Genomic DNA, 24,756 nt, shown 5'->3' on the forward strand with positions numbered 1-24,756 from the left:
GAGGATGCTGCTCTGCCCCGTGCCGGCCGCTGCCTCCCCGCCGGCGGCCCCTGCGCGGCGCCTTTAAACCCCGCGGCGCGATCGCCCGGCGGCCGGAGGCAGCGCGGCGGGGACCCTGCCCGGTACCGACCCCCCTTTCCCCGCAGGGATCCCCTTTCCCCGCAGAGGCCTCCTGTTCGGTGGGGACCGTCTGTTTGATAGGGAATCCCCTGCCCCCGAGGGAACCCCCTTTCCCAAGAGGGATCCCCTTTCCCGGTAGGGAATCCCCTGTCTGGTAGGGATCCCCTCTCCCCATAGGGATCCCCTGTCCCGATAGGGAACCCCTCTTCCCATAGGGATCCCCCTCTCCCCGTAGGAAACCCCTCTCCTCATAGGGATCCCCTTTTCCCGGTAGGGAACCCCCTTTTCCCATAGGGAACCTCTCTTCCCATAGGGAATCCCTTTCCCCACAAGGATCCCCTTTCCCCTTCGGGAACCCCTATAGGGAATCCCGTTCCCCATAAGGATCCCCTTTCCCCTTCAGGAACCCCTATACGGAATCCCTTTCCCAATAAGGATCCCTTTTCCCCTTCGGGAACCCCTATAGGGAATCCCATTCCCCATAAGGATCCCCTTTCCCCTTCGGGAACCCCTATAGGGAATCCCATTCCCCATAAGGATCCCCTTTCCCCCTTTCCCCATAAGGATCCCCTTTCCCCTTAGGGAACCCCTATAGGGAATCCCTTTCCCCATAAGGATCCCCTTTCCCCTTAGGGAACCCCTATATGGAATCTCTTTCCCCATAAGGATCCCCTTTCCCCTTCAGGAACCCCTATAGGGAATCCCTTTCCCCTTCGGGACCCCCTTTTCCCACAGGGAATCCCTTTCCCCATAAGGATCCCCTTTCCCCATAGGGCACCCCCTGCCCAGTAGGGACCCCTTGTCCCGTGGGAACCTCTTGCCCTGCGGGGACCCCTGCTTGGTAGGGAACCTGTTCCCCACAAGGATCTCCTGCTCGGTGGGGACCCCCATTCCCCACAGACCCACCGGTTGGTTGGTCTCTGCGGCGCGGCATGGACAGCTTCCAGCTGCAGGACTTCGTGGCGGGCTGGGTGGGAGGTAAGTGATGCCCTGGGCTGTTGGAGGGATGGGGAGAGGTGGTGGAAGAGGGGGGACAGGAGCCTGAGCGGGAATAAAATGCACGTCACCTGCGGTCTGTGCCCTCAACCGGCGTGCTCATATGAGCTTTGCTTCGCTTCGGCTCAGAACTGCAGTTTAATCCAACATCCACGAGCGGGATACTTAAAATTGAAGTGTCAGTAGGTGCGATGGTGTGTGTGCCAAGGGAGGTGGGAGGCAGCTGTCAGAGCCACTCTGCAGGCTCTGCTTTCCCGGCTGGAAGCACCACTGGGCTTGGATGGGAGCAGGCTGGATGAGGCACAGCCTGGCTGTGACCCCCCGACACCGCAAACAGGCTGCTGGCCAGGGCAGAGACGCTGCCAGGGGGGTATCGACCCCGTCTGCTGAAAATGCCGAGTGCAAACACTGGGAAAACAGATAGCAGAAAGAAAAGGGAAGGGGAGAATCTGTAGAGGCACTGGTAATGTATTACAGAATTGGAGTTCCCACTTGGTTTAAGAGCTGATGAGAGGCTGCCCCGCTCCCAGGATGGACTGTACGTGCAGCAGGGCAGAGGGGCAATTGCTGCACCAACAGCCAGAGCTCTGCTCACACCGGGCTCAGAAAGGGGGGTTGAGATTGCTCAGGGATTCTGACCAGCCAGACAAGGTTAATAGTTTAGCTGACGCTTAAAAAACCCAGAACCACTGCCAGAAGCTTATGTGAGCAGCTGGTTTTTGGATCTTTATGGCTCGCGGAGGTTGTGCAGCATGCCCCACGGAGTCTGTGCCATTGCCACACACCCCCAGCAGTGGGACAGGAGGTCCGAGGGGTGAAAAGCCACCAGCACTCAGTGTTGGTGGCAGCAGCCTGTTTTCATGCATAGTGCTGGACCATGGGTGGTCTCAAGTTAAGGCTCGGGAGGACAGGGGCACTTTAATACATTTTTGAGTAAAGCTGTAATGAGTTGACCATGGACATGATGCTCTTCACTCCTAATCCACTATGTGTAAAAAATTTCATGTAGTCTCTAAAGAACTAGCTTGCACGGAGACTTGTGGATGTGGAAGCAGCATGAACTACCCACTATATCCACAAACACCCTGAAAACTGCCACTGTTGTTAGCTATGAGCATACAAAATCATATCCTGGCAACAGCACATGGGTTGCTCTGTCCTCCTGGAGAAGGGGTAAACCAAGTTGTGCTTTGCCCTGACACTGGGGCTCCTGGCAGTGAAGAGTGCGGGGAGGCAGGCAGGGTAGGATTGGAACTGAGGAAATTTCCCCAAGGGAAATGAGGCTGAGTGGGACCATAGAGACTGGTACAGAGCAGGATCCCCTTTACCTGAATCATCCCTGACAGGTAAACTGTTCTTAAAACAGCAAAGGCTGGGGATTCACAGCCCTCCTCATCAGCATGTCCTAGCATCTAACCTGAATCTGATCTTTTGAGTCTACAAGTTTGCATGAGCTTACAAGAGTGCAAAGAAGGTTGTTTGTGGACAGGACATAGAAATCTACCACCTCCTCCTCTTGCTTGGATGCGTCTTGCTTGAAATGTAAAGTTGATGGAGTCCAGAGAGTGTTTGAGGAAGATGTGCATGTGTTTCTGTGCCGCTTTTGGCTGTTGTTGGAGCTGGAGCACTGTGCTGGGCATTGCTCTGGCTTGGCCCAGTACAGCTGTTCCTTTGGAAATCTCTCCTCCTCTCCCCTCTAAACACGTTGCTTCCTGTCCCATTACGAAACCTTCTTCAATGTTTTGTGTTACACTTTGCTTTCATCCCCAGGAGCGGCCAGCGTGGTTGTGGGCCACCCCCTGGACACGATCAAGGTAAAGCACTTTGAACCCTGTCCTCACATCACCACCCAAAACCCTGCTGATGGGGAGGTGGCCTCTCTCTAGATGATGCTTCAAAAGATCTTCACTTCCCCTGTCCCCCTGAGGAGGAATTTTGCCAGGGTAGAGGTGTTTTCTTAGACTTTAGCTTTTCTTCTTCTCCAATGCTCATTTTGAATGAGAAACTAGAAGAACTGGCTGATGCATGCAGGTTCCTCGGGTGGGGATTAATGCTGGAAATTAAACCTGGCTTCACTTAACGTGTGGTTTACCGAACAGTTCTGCCAATGTTTTATTGAACTTTGCCACAGACAAGTATTCAAAGTATTCAAATGAAGGAAGTGAATTTGCTGTGCTGCACGCACATTTTTATGTGTTTTCCTAGTCTTGGCAACCCTAGAAGGGCAGAGTGCTGGAATTGTTATCCCAGGGCTACGAAACACAAAATTTCCTCCTCCTGCAAGACAATTATTCCTCAGAAGGAAGGATTTAGAGATGTAAGAAGATATTTGCCAGCATGATGCGGACAAGTCCGTGCAAACACCGACACAGACTGACCCAACTGATTTGATCATCCCTACTAACGCAGAGATACAGAGGAAGATCCTGTGCCTCTCTCCTTTTGCACACTGTGACAGGCATCTCTGGCCAGATTTCATTGCTTCAACTGCTCTGCTCACAGACTCTGAGTAAGCCCATCCTTCAGAGCTTATAAAGACAACTGTCAGGCTGACTCTTCTGTTGCCCTTGGCTTTAGCCATTGCCTGGGAATACCAAGTAGGCAGACTTGTTATCTTTCCAAATTTAGGGGAAGGAAAGTGGAAAGAATAGATTTTTACAGAGCACTAAGCCAGCAAAGGGGAAGCTTAGCGGCATTTGCAACCTCCACGGGATGGAGGTCCTTCCCCGCATGGAGGAGGTGGCAGGAGGCTGGCTGGGGTATGTGGTATCCGTACCACAGTTACCATCAAGCAGATCTGCTCCTTCAGCTGGCCCCTTCCCAGTGTCACAGCTTCCATCAAACCTAAGCAGCTGTTTTTCCACAGCCTTGCAAAACTCTAAATGGTTTTACATGTACTCACTTTTCATCCTTCGCATTGCATTCATTTTTTTCAGAATTTTCTTCAGTTCCTGGGTGTCACCCAAGGGCCCTGCCTAATTAATACATAACAGAAAGGAGAGGTGTCCTGAGGAACATCCACACTGATGTCAGCTGACTTTGCCCGCAGAGGTTTCTGTGCTGGGTGTTAACAGCTTGGCTAAGGGGCATATGTGCAAGGAGCAGCTTGTGAGGACACTCAGTTGCCCCCAGTTACTGAAAAAACTTATTAACTTGAACCTCTGAATACCTGGTTACTGTGTAAAATTAAAAAAAAACAAGCCTGTGGAGGCAAAATGGAAATGTCTGGGCTAAGTATGCAGATGGAGCCAGAAGGGAATGCATGGCTGTGCATGGTGATTGTCGTGTCCTGAGCTGCCCGGGGTGCAGCCAGCCTCCCCGACAGTCCCCCTGAGCCCTGCTACCCCAGGGTGAGTCACGGTGTGTGCAGGTTTGCACCCATGGCCTGGGCTTGTCCTCTTTGCACAATATGTGGTGCATGAACTGTAACTGGTATCTTCATGTACCAGCTTGTTACCAGGGCTCAGTAAAGATTCTGCTTTCTCTGCTGCTTCCTCCGTGGCCTCTGGCCAGGCACAGAGTGCTGCTCAGTGAGGGCAGACAGCTGCATGAGCAGCCCTGGGGTTAGCGCAGGCTTCAGTCTTTCTAGCTCCCCCGATGGGTCCCGCAGCCGCAAACCACCAGCCCACCTCTTGCAGGGCTCTGGGCCAAATCACTGTCATTCAACCTGCTATTTGGTGTCCGAAAGCTCTCCCCAAGCATGAACTCCAGAGGACACTCACTCCTTTGGGCTTTAAATTCCCAAACAAAATTCCTGCTTCACTCTGGCATAAGCCGGGGCAGAATCACCGGGGGCGACTGGGCACTTGCCTCCAGCACTATCCCCCCAGGCTTCGTTTTGTCATTCCTGCTAACACCAATGCTGATGGATATGATCAGAAATGCTGTTCATGTTCCCTAAAATCATCCGTGATAGAGCATGTGTGAGCGCCTTCTTATAAAAAATGAGGTCTGGTCTCAGTCGAGATTAGTTGCTGGAAACCCAGGTCCTGCCAACCAACCAAAGTTTCCATTTATTACACACCTCTAAGCCCCCAAAATGTGTCACTACTTTGGATGTTTTAATTGAAAAGTTGTGAGCAGTTTGAATGAAAGATAATCTAAATGTGTGCATGCATATATATATATATTTATGTGAGAAGGAGAAGGCGTGTTGAAGCATACAGGCTTTGTTGTGATTTACACACCATTTCTTACAGCTGTTGTAGGCATCTTTTGGAAGATGTGTAACTGTTGCTTTCCAGAAACAAACAATCTTTGTTGGAAATGATGTAAAAATGTATTTTTTTAGTGAAGCGTGGAGAATTTCTGAGATGGAGCTGAATTATTTTGGCCCCATTTAGTATTTCTAGGTCTTAAAATCCACCTTGGATGGGAAGTCTCCCAGGAGAGCTCTCCTCTCCATCCTTCAGCAATGTATCCCAACCTCCACTGAGAGTCCCCAAAAGGAGACCACATCATCCTCTAATTTCCACGTAAATCAGGACCTTGCCAATGACAGCACTGCACACCAGCGATCTGCTGCAAGCATTGGGCTGGGCAGGGTAGCTGGTCTGGACTCAAGAGCAGTTGGACAGTCATCAATTCCAGATGTTGTAGAAAGCTACAGAGCTCCGAGGTCCCATTTAGCCCTGCTTCTGGCAAAGTTCAAGGAGGGTGGATGCATATATAGCTTATTTTATTGCTCTGTTTTCTTTATAGCTAGGGAAGGATTCGTTCTCAAAGCAAAGTGCACATAGTTTATGTAGCATAAGCTTTCACAGGGCTGGAAGCATGGGATTTTTATTGCATTTTATGAATGTCTTTTGCAGACTCGTTTACAAGCTGGACAAGGATATGGCAATACACTCAACTGTGTTCTCACTGTGTACAGAAATGAGTCTGTAAGTACTTTATCTTACTTTAAAATGTGCTGGTAGAAAATGCAAATAGATAAATAGATAAATAAATAGATAAATACATATGGGCAGCCTCATCTAGTGGGAGGTGTCCCCACCCATCACAGGGGCATTGGAACTAGATGATCTTCAAGCTGCCTTCCAATCCAAACTATTTTATGATTCTATGATGCAATTGGAGGCCAATTGCACTGGAGGCCAGTGACAAGTGGGGTTCCCCAGGGCTCAGTGCTGGGTCCAGCCCTGTTCAATGTCTTCATCAATGATCTGGATGAAGGCATCGAGTGCACCCTTAGCAAGTTTGCGGACGACACTAAGCTGGGTGGAAGTGTCGATCTGCTGGAGGGTCGGGAGGCTCCAAAGGGATCTGAACAGGCTGGACCGCTGGGCAGAGTCCAATGGCATGAGGTTTAACAAGGCCAAATGCCGGGTCCTGCACTTGGGGCACAACAACCCTATGCAGTGCTACAGACTGGGAGAAGTCTGTCTAGAAAGCTGCCTGGAGGAGAGGGACCTGGGGGTGTTGGTTGACAGCCGACTGAATATGAGCCAGCAGTGTGCCCAGGTGGCCAAGAAGGCCAATGGCATCTTGGCTTGTATCAGAAACGGCGTGACCCGCAGGTCCAGGGAGGTTATCCTCCCTCTGTACTCGGCACTGGTGAGACCGCTCCTCGAATCCTGGGGTCAGTTCTGGGCCCCTCACCACAAGAAGGATGTTGAGGCTCTGGAGAGAGTCCAGAGAAGAGCAACAAAGCTGGTGAAGGGGCTGGAGAACAGGCCTTATGAGGAGCAGCTGAGAGAGCTGGGGTTGTTTAGCCTGGAGAAGAGGAGGCTGAGGGGTGACCTCATTGCTCTCTACAACTACCTGAAAGGACGTTGTAGAGAGGAGGGTGCTGGCCTCTTCTCCCAAGTGACAGGGGACAGGACAAGAGGGAATGGCCTCAAGCTCCGCCAGGGGAGGTTTAGGCTAGACCTTAGGAAAAAATTCTTTACAGAAAGGGTCATTGGGCACTGGAACAGGCTGCCCAGGGAGGGGGTTGAGTCACCTTCCCTGGAGGTGTTTAAGGCACGGGTGGACGAGGTGCTGAGGGATATGGTTTAGTGTTTGGTAGGAACGGTTGGACTCGGTGATCCGGGGGGTCTCTTCCAACCTGGTTATTCTGTGATTCTGTGAATTATACAAAATCACTGTTGACACCAGGAGGTGTATGAAGACCAATAACGTTATAGAATCATAGAATCATAGAATAACCAGGTTGGAAAAGACCCACTGGATCATTGAGTCCAACCATCAAAGTTGATGTGACTGAGCCTGCAAAACCCTGTAGCCTTCTCTTGCTAATTGCTAAGGGTAGCAATTTTTACTCCCATAGGGAAAAGAGAGATTCCTGGCATGGAGTGATAAACGACGCTGCCTATGTCTCTGTGTGGGTCAGGGGGTTACATCTGCAGTGGTTGTTTTGCTCATACCTGCTGGCAAAGCTCTCCCAGAGGTATTTTGCTGCTTTTGGTGATGCCAGGACAGAAGCTGGCCAGAAGAGGGACTTTACATGGGTTCCTGTGCTTTTCAGCATATCCTGTATTCTGCACAATCTTTACAAGTCTTTAGCAGCATGAACTAACTACTGTCAGTGGTTGCTTCCAGGAGACATCTGGCACATGGATTTGCATTTCTGGCCTGACTGATAAGTTGGGGTTTACACTTCTCCATCCTGTTTGCTGTCTTTAACTCCTGCCCCATCCCCTGAGCAGGTGGTTGGCTTCTTCAAAGGCATGTCCTTCCCGCTGGCCAGCATCGCCGTCTACAGCTCTGTGGTGTTCGGTGTCTTCAGCAACACGCAGCGGCTCCTCACCCAGCTCCGCCACGGAGACCCAGCTCATGCACCAGCCCTCATCGACATGGCTCTGGCCAGCATGGTGGCAGGGTTCGTCTCCGTGGGTATTGGCACTCCCGTGGACCTGGTAAAGATAAGGCTACAGATGCAAACACAGCCATACATTGCAGGTAGGAAGCAAGAGTTTCTGTTTTCCTTTCTCTGTCAGTTCTTGGTGTTTCTCAAAAGCTTTGGGGCAGCTTTGCTTCAAGGTCTGGCTCTCTGCTGCCTTGTGCCACCGCAATTGAGCTAGAAATGCTTCCTTCTGCCTTAGGATGGACCCCATCCTGCTCAGCTCAAGGTGGAGCATGGATATTGATCTCTGACGTCATTTCGAGTTGATTGGGATCTATAATGAACACAGAGGCATGTCTGCTCAGGACCAGGAGCCATGGGAGCAACCATCCCCATGTGGTCAGGAGACAGGAACAGCAAGTTCATGGGCTGTTGGGATCCCTGAAGGTCCCACCAGAGACACCATCGCTGTCAGTGATAATGCCAACTCCCCATCTCCTACTGCACACTCTCAGTCCCACACGTGTTTGACCACAAACCTTTGTTCAAAAGCAAAATTTTCACATGTACATTTGAAAACCGCAGGGCTAGAGGTAACCCAGGTGCAGTCAAGGTCAGGAGAGGACGCTGGCAGGATGGCAGTGGGCAGCTAAAACCTCTCCAGAAGCTGCAGGCAGAAGGAGCTGCTTCTGCTCGAGGTGGCAGCTGAATTTCATCGCAGGCTGTCAGCACGGAGCAAACCCCACCAGAGCATGTACACAGCTGAAGGAAGAGATGGTGCAGCTTCAGAGCTGAACTGCTTGGATTTCAGCAGTTTCATGAACGTCTTTCTCATGATTTCAGCTGTGGTGTTTAACTCTGCCAAACTGGTATTTTGTATTGCTTTGATAAAATAATACTATGTCTATTTTTAAAAGCTTCCATGCAGCCTAGTGCCTAATGCCCTTTCCAAAAGCAACTTGGTCTACGTTGGAAGGGCCAGATTCTGATTTAAGGCTTTCAAAAACACAGCTTGGCACAAGACGTGGTTAAAATCCATGAAAATTGGCACATAGCCTTAAAATCATGTAGAAATCTCACTGGGCACATCTCTATTGGGAGACATGCAATGCATCTAAGAAAAGTCTGTCCTGAAGTGTCTTAAAAGCAGACCTAAGTACTTTTTCTAAAAATGTTTTTGCCCACATGACGTATTAATACCAGCAAAAGAAAATGGCAGTGGTTTCTGTTGGATGGTGGTGGGATTTTGAGACGAGCTCTGTAGTACTGTACCTATTGTGACAGTTGTATATTTTTTTTTGCAGCAAACGTTAAACTAAAGCCTACAGTTCCTGGATTTCCTGTGTACCGAGGCCCAATTCACTGCTTTCGGACAGTGCTACAGAAAGAGGGGATAGCGGGAATCTACCGAGGTGCAGGAGCAATGCTTCTGAGGGACGTTCCTGGCTACTGCCTCTATTTCATCCCTTACACGTTTTTTTGTGGATGGATTACCCCTGATGGATGCATTTCCCCCAATCCCTCCTCCATCTGGCTGGCAGGGGGTGTAGCAGGTAAGCACCTTTTTCTTCCCTCAACACTGGCAAAACAAGGACAGGGAGGTTCCTAGGGGTGGCTCAGGATCTGCCACATCTCCTGGTCACCAGGAGAGGACACGGGGCTGAATGAACTTCCTCCCGCAGGGCCAGGTCCCCTGGCACCACAGCTGCACTTAAAGATCTGACAAACTTTATGGAAGTCAGGTTATCAGATCTTCATCAGGCTCAATGTCAGCAAGAAGGGAAACACCCAGCACCTCCATCTCCCTGGATGTCTCACGGCAGCCTGCGTATCACGTTGCCAGTGACACACAACAGCCGAGATGCCTCCAGAAGAGGACTTTAGCATGTTGGCTGCCCATCAGGAGGGTGTGCACCCTACCTGCGTGCAGCACAAGCAGTGTTAGCTGTTATTGACCTTTTTGCACTGTGTACACCTGCCAGTAAGACTGGTATGTGCACCCCCAACCATGCTTACATGTGTAAGGTCACCCCGACACCCACTCCCCATTTCTTGGTCATTTCTAAATTGCAGACCCCTAAATGCAGGTCAATCCTTAGCTCAGGTAACGATTGCAAAACAACCTCTCCATTTCTCCTGCCAGTAAACAGAGCCCTGGCCCATCCAGATAGCTTCTCCTCTATGCCCCAACACACCACACAGGTTCAAACAAACTCTTGTCTGTCCAGCTGGGTCGTGTACTGTGGTCACACACTGACCTTTCCACCTGGTATAATTTCCCACCTGGCTGCAGACTAATCAATGTAAACAAGTGGTTTCTTTATAAGAATGATGATGCATTTCAGCTGTGTGGAGCCTAATTCTGGTTGTGTGAGATGGGACAGCCTCCTATTTGCATTCTCAGCTCAAACTTTGCTTTGCAACAGTATTAGCTGAGGACTCCAGTTTTTCTGAAATTGCCCTAAGCAGCAGCTCCGTGCAGCTCAGGCTTCTCCCACGGCAAATCCCTGCTCCACCAGAAGCATGGCAGAAGATGCATTTGGAAATATAAAGAAGAAATTGTTCAAATACTTCTGCATTTTTCTAGGAGCTATTTCCTGGGCGACTGCTACTCCAATGGATGTTGTGAAAAGTCGACTTCAGGCGGATGGAGTTTATTTAAACAAGTATAAAGGGACCCTTGACTGTATCCTGCAGAGCTACCAGAATGAAGGCTTAAAAGTAAGTGGTATTTGAAGTAAAATCTGGGTATTAGGCATTTAATTTTCAGTTGAGATATAGAGCAGCTGTTTCAAACCTATCTGCAGGGTAGGGGACAGCTACAGTCAGTCACTGTTAAATTACAATAATGATAGTAGGTTACTACAGTGCAGATTATTTCTAAACCAAAATAGTGTGGATAATAATGTGCCTTACAACAATGAAAAAATGAATGACTGGGGGTCACGATGTGCTGGTGTGATTAACGTAAAATGACACTTCATGTCAGTGCATTTAATTGTGGATGTGATTTGTCTTACCATAAATCAGATGTAGAAAATCTTGCCTCTGTCATTGCTTCTACAAAATGCAGAGGTCAAATGTTTCCCATTGACACCAAAGTCAGAGGGGACTGGTTCCAGTGGGACCACGCTGGCACCCAAGTAGCATTTGGTTGCCTTGGGCAACACTTTGTTGGAATTGATGTTGTGGTTTGTACTGCCTATCCTCAACTTCCACCAAGACGGAGCAGATTCAAAATGCTCTTAAATCAGAATTGCTTCAGCTTCAACTGTAAAGAAGGGCTATGTGCCAAAAAGACTTTATCTCCCTTTTCTGACTTTGTCTGTTAGTGTAATAAAAGCTGTTTGTTCTACCTGCAAACTTTGCCTCAGTTAAATGTGAATGGCAGAGAACCAAGGTTTGCACCCTTATTGCACTGCTGATGCGTGGTTATAAGAAACGATATCTTCTGAGAATGAAATAAATCTGTATTTAAGTTGTCATCAAAATATCATGTGGGCTCTTAGCTCCAAAGTCTTCATTTTCACATTCTGAGGGAAAAGTAACAAGTTACAAAAAAACCCCACAACCAACTCCCAAATCTGCTAAATCACAGGTCAGTGTGCCTTAAACATTTGCCACCATACCACTTGCTGTCACAGGAACCTGCGTTTGGTTTTTTTTTGGCCATTGAATGAAGAAAGACACATCCAGAGGAAGAACAGGCACCTGGGGAGACACTAAAGATCAAGCTCAAACGGTCAGAGGAGGGTCAGGGTGTCCCAGGCTCTTTGCAGGTTCCTGCCCTGCACGTCCCGTGGGGCACAAGCTTGGCAGTAAAACACAGGGTGGCTAAAAAGGGAATTTCCATGAGTCTTCCTTTCTCTCTCCATCCTCATCCTCACCCCTCACCCTCTTTGTCCTGCCTGAATATTAACAACTAATTCAGGCAACGTTTGTTCTCATGCCTGGCACCCAGACCAAAGCCGGCAATAGGATTGAGTAATAGTTGATAAGACTAGATCCCACTCTCATAAGGAAACTCTTTTTTTATATATTGGGAGACACAGAACTGATAAACAGCAAACCTAGCTCTGGATGTTTTCATTCTGGGACAAAGGAACAGCAGTCTTACTACTGAAAATAATTGCCTGATGTACTCAAAAAAATGTAAATATGGGCGTCTTATTCCTCCATAGTCAGATGTGTTCATTCTGATGAAAAAATTTATGCCTCTGGGCTTTGTTTCATAAATCTTCATTACTATTCGACTTGGTTCTCTTATGTGACTTTAAGGATGCTGCAAAAATCTGAATTTCCTCCCAGAAAATTCTATCCTTCCTAACAACATAAAATACCCCAATAAGTCCAGTAATATCCTAAATATCCCAATATTGCAATTTCACATGGCTAACTCCATCCTAAACAATGTGAAGGTGTTTTGATTGTCTTGTATAAGTTGGCACCATGTACTGGGTTTACTGGATACAAGATCTGGTTGTGTTTAGCAGGGCTAAACAGAGAAAATATGGGTTAGATGCTTAAATGTAAGGACTTCTGCTCTTGCAGCTGAGATCTTCCATGCTTTCTCACAGAAACCGTGGGAGCTTTGCCTTTGTGAAGCCTTAGAGGAGGCTTGCTTTGCTGATATTACTTTTCCTGTGTGTTCGAAACCTCTGGTGTTTAGATTAGTGACCCCAGTGATTAGCCTGGGTGGGTAATGGAGTGAATTTGTGAGAAACAGGCCAGCAGAGAAACTCCTTGCAATCATCATTTTGTAAATAGGCTCATCTCAGAATGAGCGGCTTGTGCACGCCCTTGCACATACCAGGCAAGAGTGTTTGTAGCAAGGGGGATTTTCAAAAGGAGACAAGCCAAGGCCAGGAGCAAGAAGTAACAAAGGCCCCTTCTCCACTTCCCAGAAAGCATTTTACTGGTCAAGCACTTAAAAGCCACAAGACTTTTACTCTTGTCAGTGCCAGCATCTTTTCAAAGAATATATATTGAGGAGAATGTGGAAGCCTGGCTGTGGATATCAATTATTTTAATGAAAGAAAACTCTGAGATGCATACAAGAAACAAAGCTTGACCTTAGTAACACACACGTGAAAATATCAGCTTCTATCAAATATTTTTCCCTGAGCTGGTGGTAGGAGCCAGTTCTCAGCCAGGCACAGAGTTGGGCTCATTTTCAGCTGATTGAGAAATCATTTCTATGCTCAAAGGTGAAACCTGCAAAATAGTTCACGTGGCTCAGTGCCCCTCATTGCTCCCTCTCCTCTTCCCAAACATCATCTGCACCCACAGCCCCCAGGAGTCAGAGCATTTGCTGCAACAGCTTTCTTCTTGTCCCCTGGGGTTTTGTGTGATCCCTGCATGCTTCTGTGTGCAAAGGGAAGGAGGGACTGTAGCCAGGTATGACACCACTGGAAGACGTTTTAGGTTTCTTGCTTTTCACTCTACAACAGTGGCATGAGGCCGTGTTTTACCCTCTGTCTCTTGTAGATCTTGCTGGCAGACACAGAGAGGGTGTGTGGAGCACCTTGATACCATAGCAGTGACTACTGCGTTTCCGTTCTCCAGAGCAGAATTCTGCAAAGACCAGCAGTGAGAGTGTATCTACTGAGCAAACTGAGATTTGGTTCTTCAGAAGCCCACCACGACTTCATTCAATGTTTTCTTCTTAAACTAGCCAGTATGTTCCTATGCTCTAACCTTTCTCCATCCCCAACAGGTCTTTTTTAGGGGCATCACGATCAATACAGTGCGAGGATTCCCAGTGAGTTCAGCCATGTTTCTTGGCTATGAACTTTCCCTCAAAGCAATGAAAAGAGGCCAAACTGAGATCAAACCTTAACTTCCAGGTCAGCGCATAAAGACCCTCTAGCTTTATGAAAAACTGAGAATTAACCTTTGAATCAAATGGAGTTGCAATTGTATAGATCCTCTGAAAGTCAGATAACTTACATGGGTGCCTACATCTAGACAGTCAGACACTTTTCAAATTTGGGTCTGTGGGATTCGGAGCAGACAACAGATGTGCTGGTGGATTTTGGTTTCATTCCAGATCTCCTGGAATTTCATTACAATCCATTCTGATTGTTGTGATTCTTTCGATCAATGTGAATCAGAAAAGAAAATCTGAAAGAACTTCTCACTGAAGCCCCTGCACAATATCCTTCCCTCCCTTTATCCGTCCACAAAGACCTGAAATTGAGCCGTTTCAAAGTGTCTTGACTATCAACTCACAGTTTTACTCTTTCCCTCATAAGCCTAGGGTTGCACAAAGGAGCAGCATTAAAAATATCTGATTACAGAGACTTTTTTTAGCAGTTAAATACTCAAGATTACTCTTAGCAGTCTTTGCTGTTTCATGCAGTACCTTATAAACCTCCTTCTTTCTTACTTCAGAAGTGTTGTCGCCAAGAAGACCTGAAAGTATCCTGCTTTCCCGGGCCAGATCAGCAGTGTGGTGCTGGTGAGGACTCAGCTGCTCTGACTGAAGACTCTCATCATGCACCTATGGCATCTGCATTTTCTTCTGCCACGGACTTGGCCCCTGGAGGACTTTGAAAACTGCACCAGCTAAATTAAATCTGAAGACAATTTTCTGATCGAATCTTTCACTCTGTCGACTAAGAGCACTTAATAATTCCCATGTTGCTTTTTCACTGATGACTTTTTTTCCCGTTGACATTTTTCCTGCTGAGCAGAGAAAACAACGTAGTTCCGTTATCCACAAGAGTAAGATATGCCAACAGCAGCCCGCCAGACACCAGCTGAGGGAGCAGTTTTTGTACAACACTGCATATGATGCTCATCTTTTTTATGAACAAGGAAAGGGAGAGGTGTGATGCACAAGCTTTTCATATAGGAAGGCCTGGATTCCTACCAGATCCTAGCTTGCTTTCAGGATCAAAGAGGATTACTCCACCTGTATGAACAAATACTCATGTTTTACATCACAGAACTCTTCACTTTGCACAATTCAGGAAAGATTAGTGTGTGAAGGGCTTCAACAACTTCAGTTTGTTGTTTGTCCAAGATATAAATTAGCTTGGGAAACAGGAGGACGTTAAATTCAGAGACTAAGCTGATCTTTTTCATCAGAACACCATAAAATAAGTCCACATTTCATATAGATGGCTGCCTATTAATTTACATAATTCGCCTTGTGCAGCCCTCCATGTACCTGCTACAGGGATCTCGTTAAACCATCGCACTTCCCTGACAGTCCGGCTTGCCAGCTGCCAAATTCTCCAGGTATCACTTTGCAGCTTTGAGAGACACCAGCAAAGGAAGCCTCTTTAAGGGATGCAGAGTTTATCCCAGCCTATTATCCAAAACACATGGGCCAGCTTCAGACCTCCAGCTCTTTGCTGCAATCCCACTGAGACAGCTGGGGCACACCCAGGTCTCTCTTTGGTCTACCTCAACCTTTCAGTTACTCCAAGATTTTTTACATCATGTTTCTTTCTGTTTATGCTGTTAAATGTCTCCATGCTTTATTTTCTAAGCTGGCAGTTTCTGATGCCAAAAACCATCTCTGCTGGGACAAGAGGACTCTGGTGGCACTGGCAGAAGAGGCTGAGGGGTAACAGCCTCGTACACAGAGCAACACGTAGCATCGGGGAGCAGTCTGGGACAACATTGTCCTCTGGGAAATGTATGGTTCCTCCCATCTTCCTCTGGAAAAGAAGAGCTTGGGGGTAAAAAGCCCAGCAATAGCAAATTTAGCAGATTCCCTCAATAAAGGTTTCTGAAGACAACCTGGTGCCATGATCCTGCTTTCCTCCGTAAAAGGAGAAGGAAACTCCTAGGTCCTCTTTCCTGGATGAACGGAGGAATTGGTGACGAGCCTTAAAGACCTCAGCAGAAATGGCCTAAAACCTCAGGTCTGGAGCAGTACTCAGAAATGGGGTCCCTAACCTTGGCCTCCTCTTCACTGGGGCCCAAATTAGAAACAGAAGTGTGGCTTCCCTCCAAACCGGACTGAAAAAGTGGGAGAAACAGCTGTTGTTGCTTCATCTCAGGACTTGCAGGTGAGGAAGCTCACATCGTGTTTGAGCTTGGCAAGAGCACAAGGCACTGTCTTTGATAAACAATACAAATAAGACTGATGAGCCTTCACACAAGTATTTGTTGCTGGCTGCATTTAAGGATTCAGCCTTTCCACGTTACATGTTCTAATACATATACTAAAACATGTTCTTTGGATGCATAATGTCATATGTCTCCAGGGATGATACTCATGGAGACTGGTGAAAATAAATGGTCATGCTTGTCTGCCTGCATTATGTAAAATGGACCATGAATTAATTAAACTGATGAAGCTCGAAACAAGCCATATATCTGAATAATTTGCCCTCACAATGTCCAGGTTTGGGATGTTGATTGCCTGCCTTGGAGTAAAGCCCTGAGACGTGCATTGGAGTCGCGTGGTGATTTTTCCTGATATTCTCCATCCAATTAAACTAATTTTGAGATGGATGCCCAGGATTTGCCCAAACAAAACTCTCGTGTGACACACACCTGCCAGAAGGAGCTCTCAGGGAGAGCTGTGGACTACTTGGTCTTGAAAGGGAGCTGAGGGCAGAAAGCTTTTAATATAAAAATATGCAGAGTGAATGGGAAGTGAACGAAAGGCTTTGGCCACATGATGGCATCCTCAACCTTCAGCCCTGGGCTGCTCTCTGCACCACTTGCTCCAGCTGCCAGGCCATCTCTTTCTGCCCTGGTCCATTAAACCCCAAGTCCAGGTTTGCTACCAGAGCACCACATGTTCCCTTCTCAACAGGACAGCCCCACGCCAGGTGTTTTTGGGACATCCTACCCTGCTGTGGACTTCCCTTGCCTGGGTGCACTGGTTAATGAGCGTATCACCCCATTGACACTTGTAGAGAAATCATGAATGAAGCAAAGCAACACTGAGTTGGAGCACAAGGATTTTGAGGGTGACAGCAGAGTCAGGCACCGTGCATGAAGTCGGGCTGATGCTGGGTCGGTGCAGCAGGGTTGGGACAAGCAGTGTTTGAGGTGCAGTACTTTGTGGCACACTTGTACCCATCACTGAGATGAATCACAGCAAATCCCTGCACAAGGAGCTTGAGAAATAATTTAATCTTGCTTTTGAAGTCGTGAGTTCCTGGCTGCATCACCAAGAAAAAAGGTCTGGTGGTGGGGTTGAGTGATGCCACAGAAGATCCATCCCCGTGTCTTGAAGGTGAAGGATAGCAATTACAATTTAGGCGTGCAGAAACCTGACAATTTGCATCTTGTGAATTATTTTCTTTGTAGTATTTCAAATGCATAATTTTTTTAGAGATAATATCAATATCATTATCCATTGATAGAAATTAAGATCTCTAAGGAATGCTCTTCGGGGACGTTGCCTTGAGTGCTTAACCCAGCAGGCAAGCAGCCATGCGTACAGCTGATTCAGATCCCTTGTATGGGGCACCGATTGCATATGTGGGTGGTTTTGTCCCTGAATTACACCAAAGAAAAATCCCCTCTGTCAGTGGAATTCAAGATAAAGCCTGGCTCCTCTGTCAGTGCTGTGGTTGCAGTGACCCGCCATCGGTGGCACATTCCCCAGCACCCGGCTTTCTGGAGTGTGAGAACCCATCTGCTTGACAGGTTGTTCACAGATGCTTACAGAGCCCAACGTTTCTGAGATAAATGCAATAAATCCTGAAACTGGTGAAAAATGAGAAAGGAGACCAGAAAGACCAGGACACCTACACCTGTGCTTTTCTTGCCTGGAATACGAAAGCATACTCAGACCTGTCATGCCTCAAATGAGTCTGTAATTGCCTGACTTCCACATTGCTAGTGGTGTTCCAGCTCTTACAACACCCCATGTTACTTAGTGAGATGCTGGCTGTGTAGCTGTTTTTCCCTGATAATACACTACAGAGTGCAGTGGTAGGAGAAAAAGACAACAGCAGCTTATTTCCCTAGTTAAAAGGAAAAAAAACAACCAACCAATCAGGAACCAATTTCCTAGTGAAAAGCTGTTTTTCTGGATAACAGCTTTGTCCTGGAGGGATGTGTCTGGTGCTGAGAGATGCCTCATGGTGATCTTGTAGGAGCAGGTCGGGGCTGCCATCCAGCCAGGAGGCAAGGAGAGGGCCACCTCACCTCCCTGTTTCTGTGTCTCTGCTGTTGCTGGGCACCTACAATGTCCTTGAGCCCTTCCCCCAGGCAGGGTTCAGCTGACATCCCATGCAGGAGCTCGTCCACAGTGGTTTTAGAGCCTGCTGAAGCCCTGTCTGTGATGGCTCTGGGCCAGGCTGAGATTTTCTCATGCCTTTTGACACTTTCTGGCATGTCCACATCTTGGCGGAAGGCGAGATCACAGTCCTCATCTTGGTTTCTCTTTTAATGTTGTACTCTGAGACAGAGGTGACGTCTTTGCAGGCATTAAGATATATGTTATCACCTTGGTTTATCTGAAGTTCTTAGTTTCTTTGTAGAGGTTTTTAGAGTAGAGATTTCTCTCCTAGACACTGCATTCATGTATACCAAGAAGGCCAACGCCTGTGTGTACCCATGAAGAAAGTGGTAGAAATAGTCAGATCCAAGGAGACACGTAGGAAGAAGTTCAAGGTGCTAAACTGAATATAAACTGTATTAAGAATAACTCCCTTTCTCTAAAGCCATCTTCTTCCTTTTATGCTCCTCTAGTGGTGCACAGACTGATTACTGCCAATTTAGATAAGCAGAATGTAATGTATTCTTCCCGAAACAGGCTCCGAAAGGAATTAAGCCATGCAGTGAGGGGAAATTTAAATAGTTTTCCTAATCTGTACATGCTGTGACAGCTCCAGAACCCGACCCCAGTGGAACAGCCAATCTGCTAAAAGCCATACATATAACAGGAGAGTATCTTCTTAAGGGGGTCTCAGAGGTCCCAAATGAGGTTTCACTGTAAGATACAAAATACTGAATACATCAAGAAGTCCTTCCTTAGTATAGGTGGAATAACAAGGCTACCAGACTGCAGATCACCCAATTTCTGAAAGGAAGATGAAGGTCCTCTTCAGTGATGGAGAAAGCAACGGATAACCTTGTCTCACAAGGAGAAAGATTTGGAGAAACAAGAAACTTGCAGCTGGAGAAGTACAGGCTGAGAATGCCCTGCCACCAACACTCAGTGCTTCACGACTGGCACCTACATGGCCTCGTCTGCTGCAAAAGAACAAGGATTTACATAGCTCATCTTCATGGACTGGACTGGTTCATAGTCTATTCCCCCATGTTTTGAATCATTTAGCACTAACGTAGCCAAATTTACAGGTAGTACAGAAAATCTTGCCAACTCTTACAGAGGAAGGCCAGCCTATTCTTAGTCATGCAGCTAGGTGTGAACCAATATCTGTGCTTATTTCGTTATTAAATTACAACTGCCATGTTTCTGTCAAGCAGTCTGTGGGTGTTTTTTTCAATGCTTCCAGCATGAAAAGCAAGCTGCACTGAAGGTACGGCTGGTGGAGAGCTCTAACACAGCCATGGAGTGAGAGCCTTGCACTGTCTGCCTGTCCTACACATTGAACCTTCCTCTGCGCTCTGCACTGAGAGGGAAATCCAACACCCAGGGTCATCTCAAGTGAGAAAGGGTAAGTGGACTTATAATCAAATAGCTCTGCAATGTTTCTCTTTCCTGGTGAAGTGCAGTCAGGCACTGATTGAATGCAATGGCATCAGGAAAACCTTAAAATACAACAGAACTTGTGACCTTTGTGGACAATTCCTGCTTCCTTCTGCTTACTTCTGGAGAGTTTTGATTGTGCGATGCACTTTCAATATGTGCAATAGCCAGCATGGTTGGCATGTTGCTGTCAGTGTGTTTTGCTCTTAGATGCTTCCGTGCTTGCTAAATATTACTGCAGCATGGAAAGATTGGCTCCCCAGATAGAAACCCCTGGAAAGCTCTGGTGACTGTTGCATGAAAGAAGGGTGACTCACAGTGCTGAAGGTTCCTTTCAGGTATGGTGCCCTATCTCACAGCTCCTGAGAACTGCAAGTTTTGATTAATTAGTTTAAATCATTTCAAATTAATTGAAACTCTTCTGAAAGTAATGGGGTCTCCACTACCTATAGAAGCTAATGTGAGTCCTGAGGGCATCCTGTGGTCCATCTGCTAGGACAGAGCAGAGTGTGTGGCTATCTGAAGATGCCACTGCCATCTCCAAGCTGGCCTGTCAACTGTTCCATGACTTCATCTAGATTTTACTCCTTTCTATCATAAACAATCTTTCCATCACTATGCTATGGTTTACCCTTTTGTGGAGGAATGAAAATGACCCTGTTTTCCTTTATTTCTACATTACCATGTCATCCTTATCTAAAAGAAGGGGGAAAAAAATACTCCAAGCCACCTAATCTCTGAAACTATCAAAAGCATCTTTTCATCTGTTGTCTTTGCAAACTCTTACATCTTGATCAGTGAACATAGCAAAAGTAAAACAACTAGTACGTTACCTTGGGTTTTTGGGGTATTTTTTTCCTCACTGGAAATCTTTTTGCTACATTAAAAAACCCCAAACTATACAGAGTTTCTTGGAAACGCCACAATGGGATGTAAATTCTCTCATGAGAACTGAGATCTAGAGGTTCATGCTGGCCAGGCTAAAACAGTTATTTGGAAAGTGGGTGTTGGTGCAGCATTTTTGGTCCACCAACCTCCCCTCAAAATAGATGCATTTAAAAAGAATATATCTCAAAGTATTTATATAAAATAGATAAATTAGATAAATAAAAAATGTACAGGACATTAGATGAGCATTTCCAAAGGAGCCAGAAGGGACTGCCTGTAACAGACGACAGAATATATGTTGGGATGGCAGCAAATATCAATCTCCACGGTCTTTGTATCAGCCTCTAAATGCTGGAATAGAGCCTAAACTCTCCAAAGAGAAGCCGTACCCAGTGCCGCTCACTTCTGCTGCTGTAACCCATACATGAAAGTTATTTCTCTGCCAGTTTGACTTCTGGACCAATTTGCCCTGGAGAAAAAACAGCATGAGAGGATCTCAATTAAGCAATCAAACAAAACCGAAAAGATGTAGAGATAGCACTGGCACTGCTGGCAGACAAAGACTGTGAGGAGGAACCGCAGGCCCGTGGAGCAGCTCAGGAGCGGCTCTGGAAGCTCTGGCAGTCTCATTTTCAACTAGTAACAAAAATACAGGTCTTGTCCTTCTAGGCAATCAACCTAGGAAGAAGTTATCTGATCTACTCACCGCTCAGCGAACTTAATTACATCTCATGTATGTCAAGGTCCTGATTGTGTATCTTGCATACAATTTATGCCACTGATTGCTTTCCCTTACAGAGCATGGCAGCTGCATCAAGACACCATTCCTTAGGTGAAAAGGCCCTAGAAACCCAACTCAGAAAATCAGATTTTGTAAAATCTTTACAAAGACAGAGTGTAGCAACTACTGGGCAAATTGGAATTTCTAATGAACATATTTTCCTTGAAAACAAGAAGCAGAAGAAACTCCTGGCTGTCACAAAGAACCCCTTGCTCTCTCTCCTGGTAGCTTGATATCATATTCCTTGCACAACTTTGGCTAAATCAAAGACACTTGTGAATTCTTTCCTTTAAAATCATGTAAAATCATTTTTTTCAACCATCTGAGAAACCAAGTGTCCCACAAACAAAATCTCTTTTCTTCAGGCATTTATGCTTTGAACTAATTGTTCCAGCTGTTGCTGTGGGGCTTTACTGGCTGAAGAAACAGAGGAGCATGCCCATTGTTTCTCAAGGAGGACCAAACCATCACAAAGCCTCCTTACTGCTTTTCAGGGAATTACAGGCTCTCGATCACAAATCAATTAAGTTTAGCCCTTCTCCAATAGCCCAGTGCCTTTGAAGATGCCACTGCCTGGCTCATGAATGTCATCCCTCCCTGCAATATATTTCTGTGCATCTGTTGATCATAACGTAGCCTGCTGCCAGCTTTAACTTGCCAAGGAAGCTTTAACTTCTCTAGGTATTCCCTGGGGCCTCTGTGAAAGCTGTAGGTGCCCAATGGGACCCACACTAAATCTCCTGGGTACAAATATCAAAGGAAAAGCAGGGAGCATCTGCCCCAGCCTGGAGCTGGTGCTTGGTGTGCAAGCTCTGAGGCAGCAGTAGGAGCAGCAGGGAGATCCTCCCCTGCTCCCCTTGGCGTGCGGACAGGCAGCGAGCCACACTTGGCCAAATAAATCCCTTGCGGGTAGCCAAATGCCAGAGATAAAAACAGCTAATTGTAACCCAATGTTTTCTTTCTCCAGGACAGTTTCCAGAGGTATCACCCTCATCCTTCAGGCAGACTGACCAACAGAAGGCTCAAACTTTTGGAGATCCTTGACACATAACAGGATTTAAGGCAAACAGGAGGGAAGCTTAAAAGTCAACACTGGAGATCTCAATGAAATCTGACAATCTACCACTTGCTCTGCTGAAAACTGAAAACGTCTGTGGCCACAGAAAGCTCTAGCAGACACTCAACGTCATTTGGAGGCGTCATCTGAGAGAATTTCCAAGTTAATACCGCTTTGGTCACTCAGGACTATTTTTGCCTCTACTCTTCTGCTTGCAAGGGAACAGGTGGGATGTGACACTGCGGGCAGTGCTTGCACTTGGGAGGGCCTGATCCATATCTGCTCACTAGTGCACTTGCAACGGAGGTGGGATCACAGTCAAGGACTACGGGATTGCTCTCCAGGTCTGGCAGCTGCAATTCAGCGTGACAACTTCTCCAGGCACCACTCCACAACTCTGCCTGTTGGTCTGTCTGCTCAACAAACCCCTGCAGCATTACCAACCTTTTTTTTGAGAAAGGTCCTGCCTTGAACCCAAGGGGAAGCCAGCTTCTAGCCCATCATTTTGTTTCCTCTGGAACTTCAGCAATGCTGAACATCATTGTCTCTTCGCTTTCATGGAGATGTAAATTACATAAGCACAAGAGACAAAACCCACATCTGAAAAAAAAATGCTTTCGTAGATTTTGAAGCATTGTTTCCTGTTGGGCTGTGATATCATAATGTTCAAATTAATCACTTCTGAGGAGCAGTTGTGAATTTCCGCAGTACTAAAGAAAAGTCACTCAGTAGGTGACTCAATTCCGTGTTTGATGTCTCTAAAATGCTGTCCAAGCTAGTGGGAAAAAATAGTGGGCACCCAGTATCAGTTTTATAATTGGGGTTTTCCATATTAGAATGGGAATTTTGTGAAGACTCAATTAAAAGGAGTGTCCTATTCTTCTGTCACCCATCAGACTGCATTCAACATGAATGCCAGCATGCTGTCATACACACTCTTCTCTTTTTTGCTGCTCTCTGTGCATGCACAGAAATGCAGTGTCCGTGAAATTATCCGCTTTACAACACGTCTGCTTGTAAGTGACTGTTTAGCACCTTAATTCTGTAAAAAAATGCATGCTTGTAGAGTCGATGATAATAAATACTGACTTCTCACTTGTTATTCTTGCAGGAGGAAAGTTCTCTAAGTTGCCCCTGTAGGGAGTCAGCTGTCAATGTGAGTACATCGCTTATGAGAGTATCACGAAACTATGCAAAAATGTGCTTGTGTGTTGAATGTTACCGATGCTGAATTTTAATGCTCACTCTTTTCATTTTCAGTCATGTTCATGTCTGCCCATTGCTGAGGTAAGTATTTATTTTAAGCTACTGTAGTTGCTAAAGAAGCTCAGTAGTTTAAGTTTGCTTACGTTGCTCCTTTTGCAGCTTTTGCTTTCGGTTATGAGAAAGATTTTAATAACCCCCTAGCAGAAAAACTGAGCTTGATTAATATGGTGAGGAAGGGAGCACAAGTCCCCCTGTTATCAGTGCAATCAGAACTAAGCCCAGAGTCCTCCGAAGTCAAGCCCAAGCGGGCTTGACTAAGTCAAGAAATAAAGGTTCTTGCTTTGAAAATTTCCACAAGCCCTTGTTTTATGGTTAGTTGCTGAAATATTGAGTGAACCCGGGCCAGAGATGTCAGGCTTTGGATACCGAGTCCTAGGTATATCCAAACCCCACCTCAGGTATGGTGAAACATAGCATTAGATTAAACTATACTTCAAGCAGGTTACTTTTAGGGTTGGAAGGTTTTGGAGAGGTGTGGCAGGTCTTTCTTATGATATTCATGATTATTGGATGTCTCACAACTGCCCCCAAAATCTTGTATCAATTTTCAATCAAATGCAAAACACGATATGTTTTATAGGGAAGTTCTGCCATGCTAGGGAATACAGAAATCTTCTTTCTGTAGACAAACACAAATTGCATTGTAGCTTTTTCTAATGCCTTCGATGTTTAACAGCCTGGCCACGAACTGCCATGCTTTGTGGAAGGAACCGAACACATGCTGAAAAACAACATATCTTCAAAAGCAATAATTGAAAGGCTTAACCTAACGTTTCAGATTCAACTGGACAGGAAACTCTGTGAAGTAAGACTTTTCTTATTTTTCTATATATCTTTGTCGGCCTTTAAAAAAGAAATGATTTTTTTTAATAACTTAATCTTTGTAGCTAAGTGTTTGATTAATTTCAGATATGTTTTAAATACTTGCTTTACACAGCAGACAACTGTGATAGCTGCCACATGCACGAGGCAATGGAAACCAATTAAAGGTGGCAGAGGAAGCAGGGAGATGGGTGCCCTTTCCCTCCTCCAAACGCCTTTTAGCATGAGGATCTTTAAGCACAGGTCTCTGGGAGAGGAGCTCAATATAAATTGCTTTTCTATTCTCCTTCCTCACAACGTGTTTCTACATTAAATAGTAATGATATAAAATGGGAGAGTAGATGTGCAGTAGCAGCGTGGATGGGGACAAGCAGGCAGAGATCCTCTTCTGCAGCATTAATTCT

At 46.4% G+C, this 24,756-nt stretch overlaps 1 protein-coding gene across 4 annotated transcripts; it reads left to right on the top strand.

The window, feature by feature from the left end:
- The first annotated feature begins 1,044 nt into the window (after positions 1 to 1,044).
- Positions 1,045 to 16,302, top strand: SLC25A48 (solute carrier family 25 member 48). 4 transcript variants are annotated; one of them, XM_069869397.1, is made up of 8 exons: positions 1,045 to 1,098; positions 2,887 to 2,930; positions 5,928 to 5,999; positions 7,764 to 8,019; positions 9,208 to 9,456; positions 10,491 to 10,624; positions 13,620 to 13,749; positions 14,300 to 14,432. In XM_069869397.1, exons 1-7 carry the CDS (start codon positions 1,053 to 1,055, stop codon positions 13,740 to 13,742), a joined length of 924 nt encoding a protein of 307 aa, XP_069725498.1. In that variant the 5' UTR covers positions 1,045 to 1,052; the 3' UTR covers positions 13,743 to 13,749; positions 14,300 to 14,432. The 4 variants fall into 4 exon arrangements, with proteins under 4 accessions (XP_069725498.1, XP_069725499.1, XP_069725495.1 ...); XM_069869398.1 differs by having other exon boundaries at positions 7,767 to 8,019; XM_069869394.1 differs by lacking the exon at positions 13,620 to 13,749 and having other exon boundaries at positions 14,300 to 16,302.
- The last annotated feature ends 8,454 nt before the right edge of the window (positions 16,303 to 24,756 follow it).

The sequence above is a fragment of the Phaenicophaeus curvirostris genome, chromosome 15 (genome assembly GCF_032191515.1).
Source record: "Phaenicophaeus curvirostris isolate KB17595 chromosome 15, BPBGC_Pcur_1.0, whole genome shotgun sequence".
In the NCBI taxonomy this organism is placed as follows: domain Eukaryota; kingdom Metazoa; phylum Chordata; class Aves; order Cuculiformes; family Cuculidae; genus Phaenicophaeus; species Phaenicophaeus curvirostris.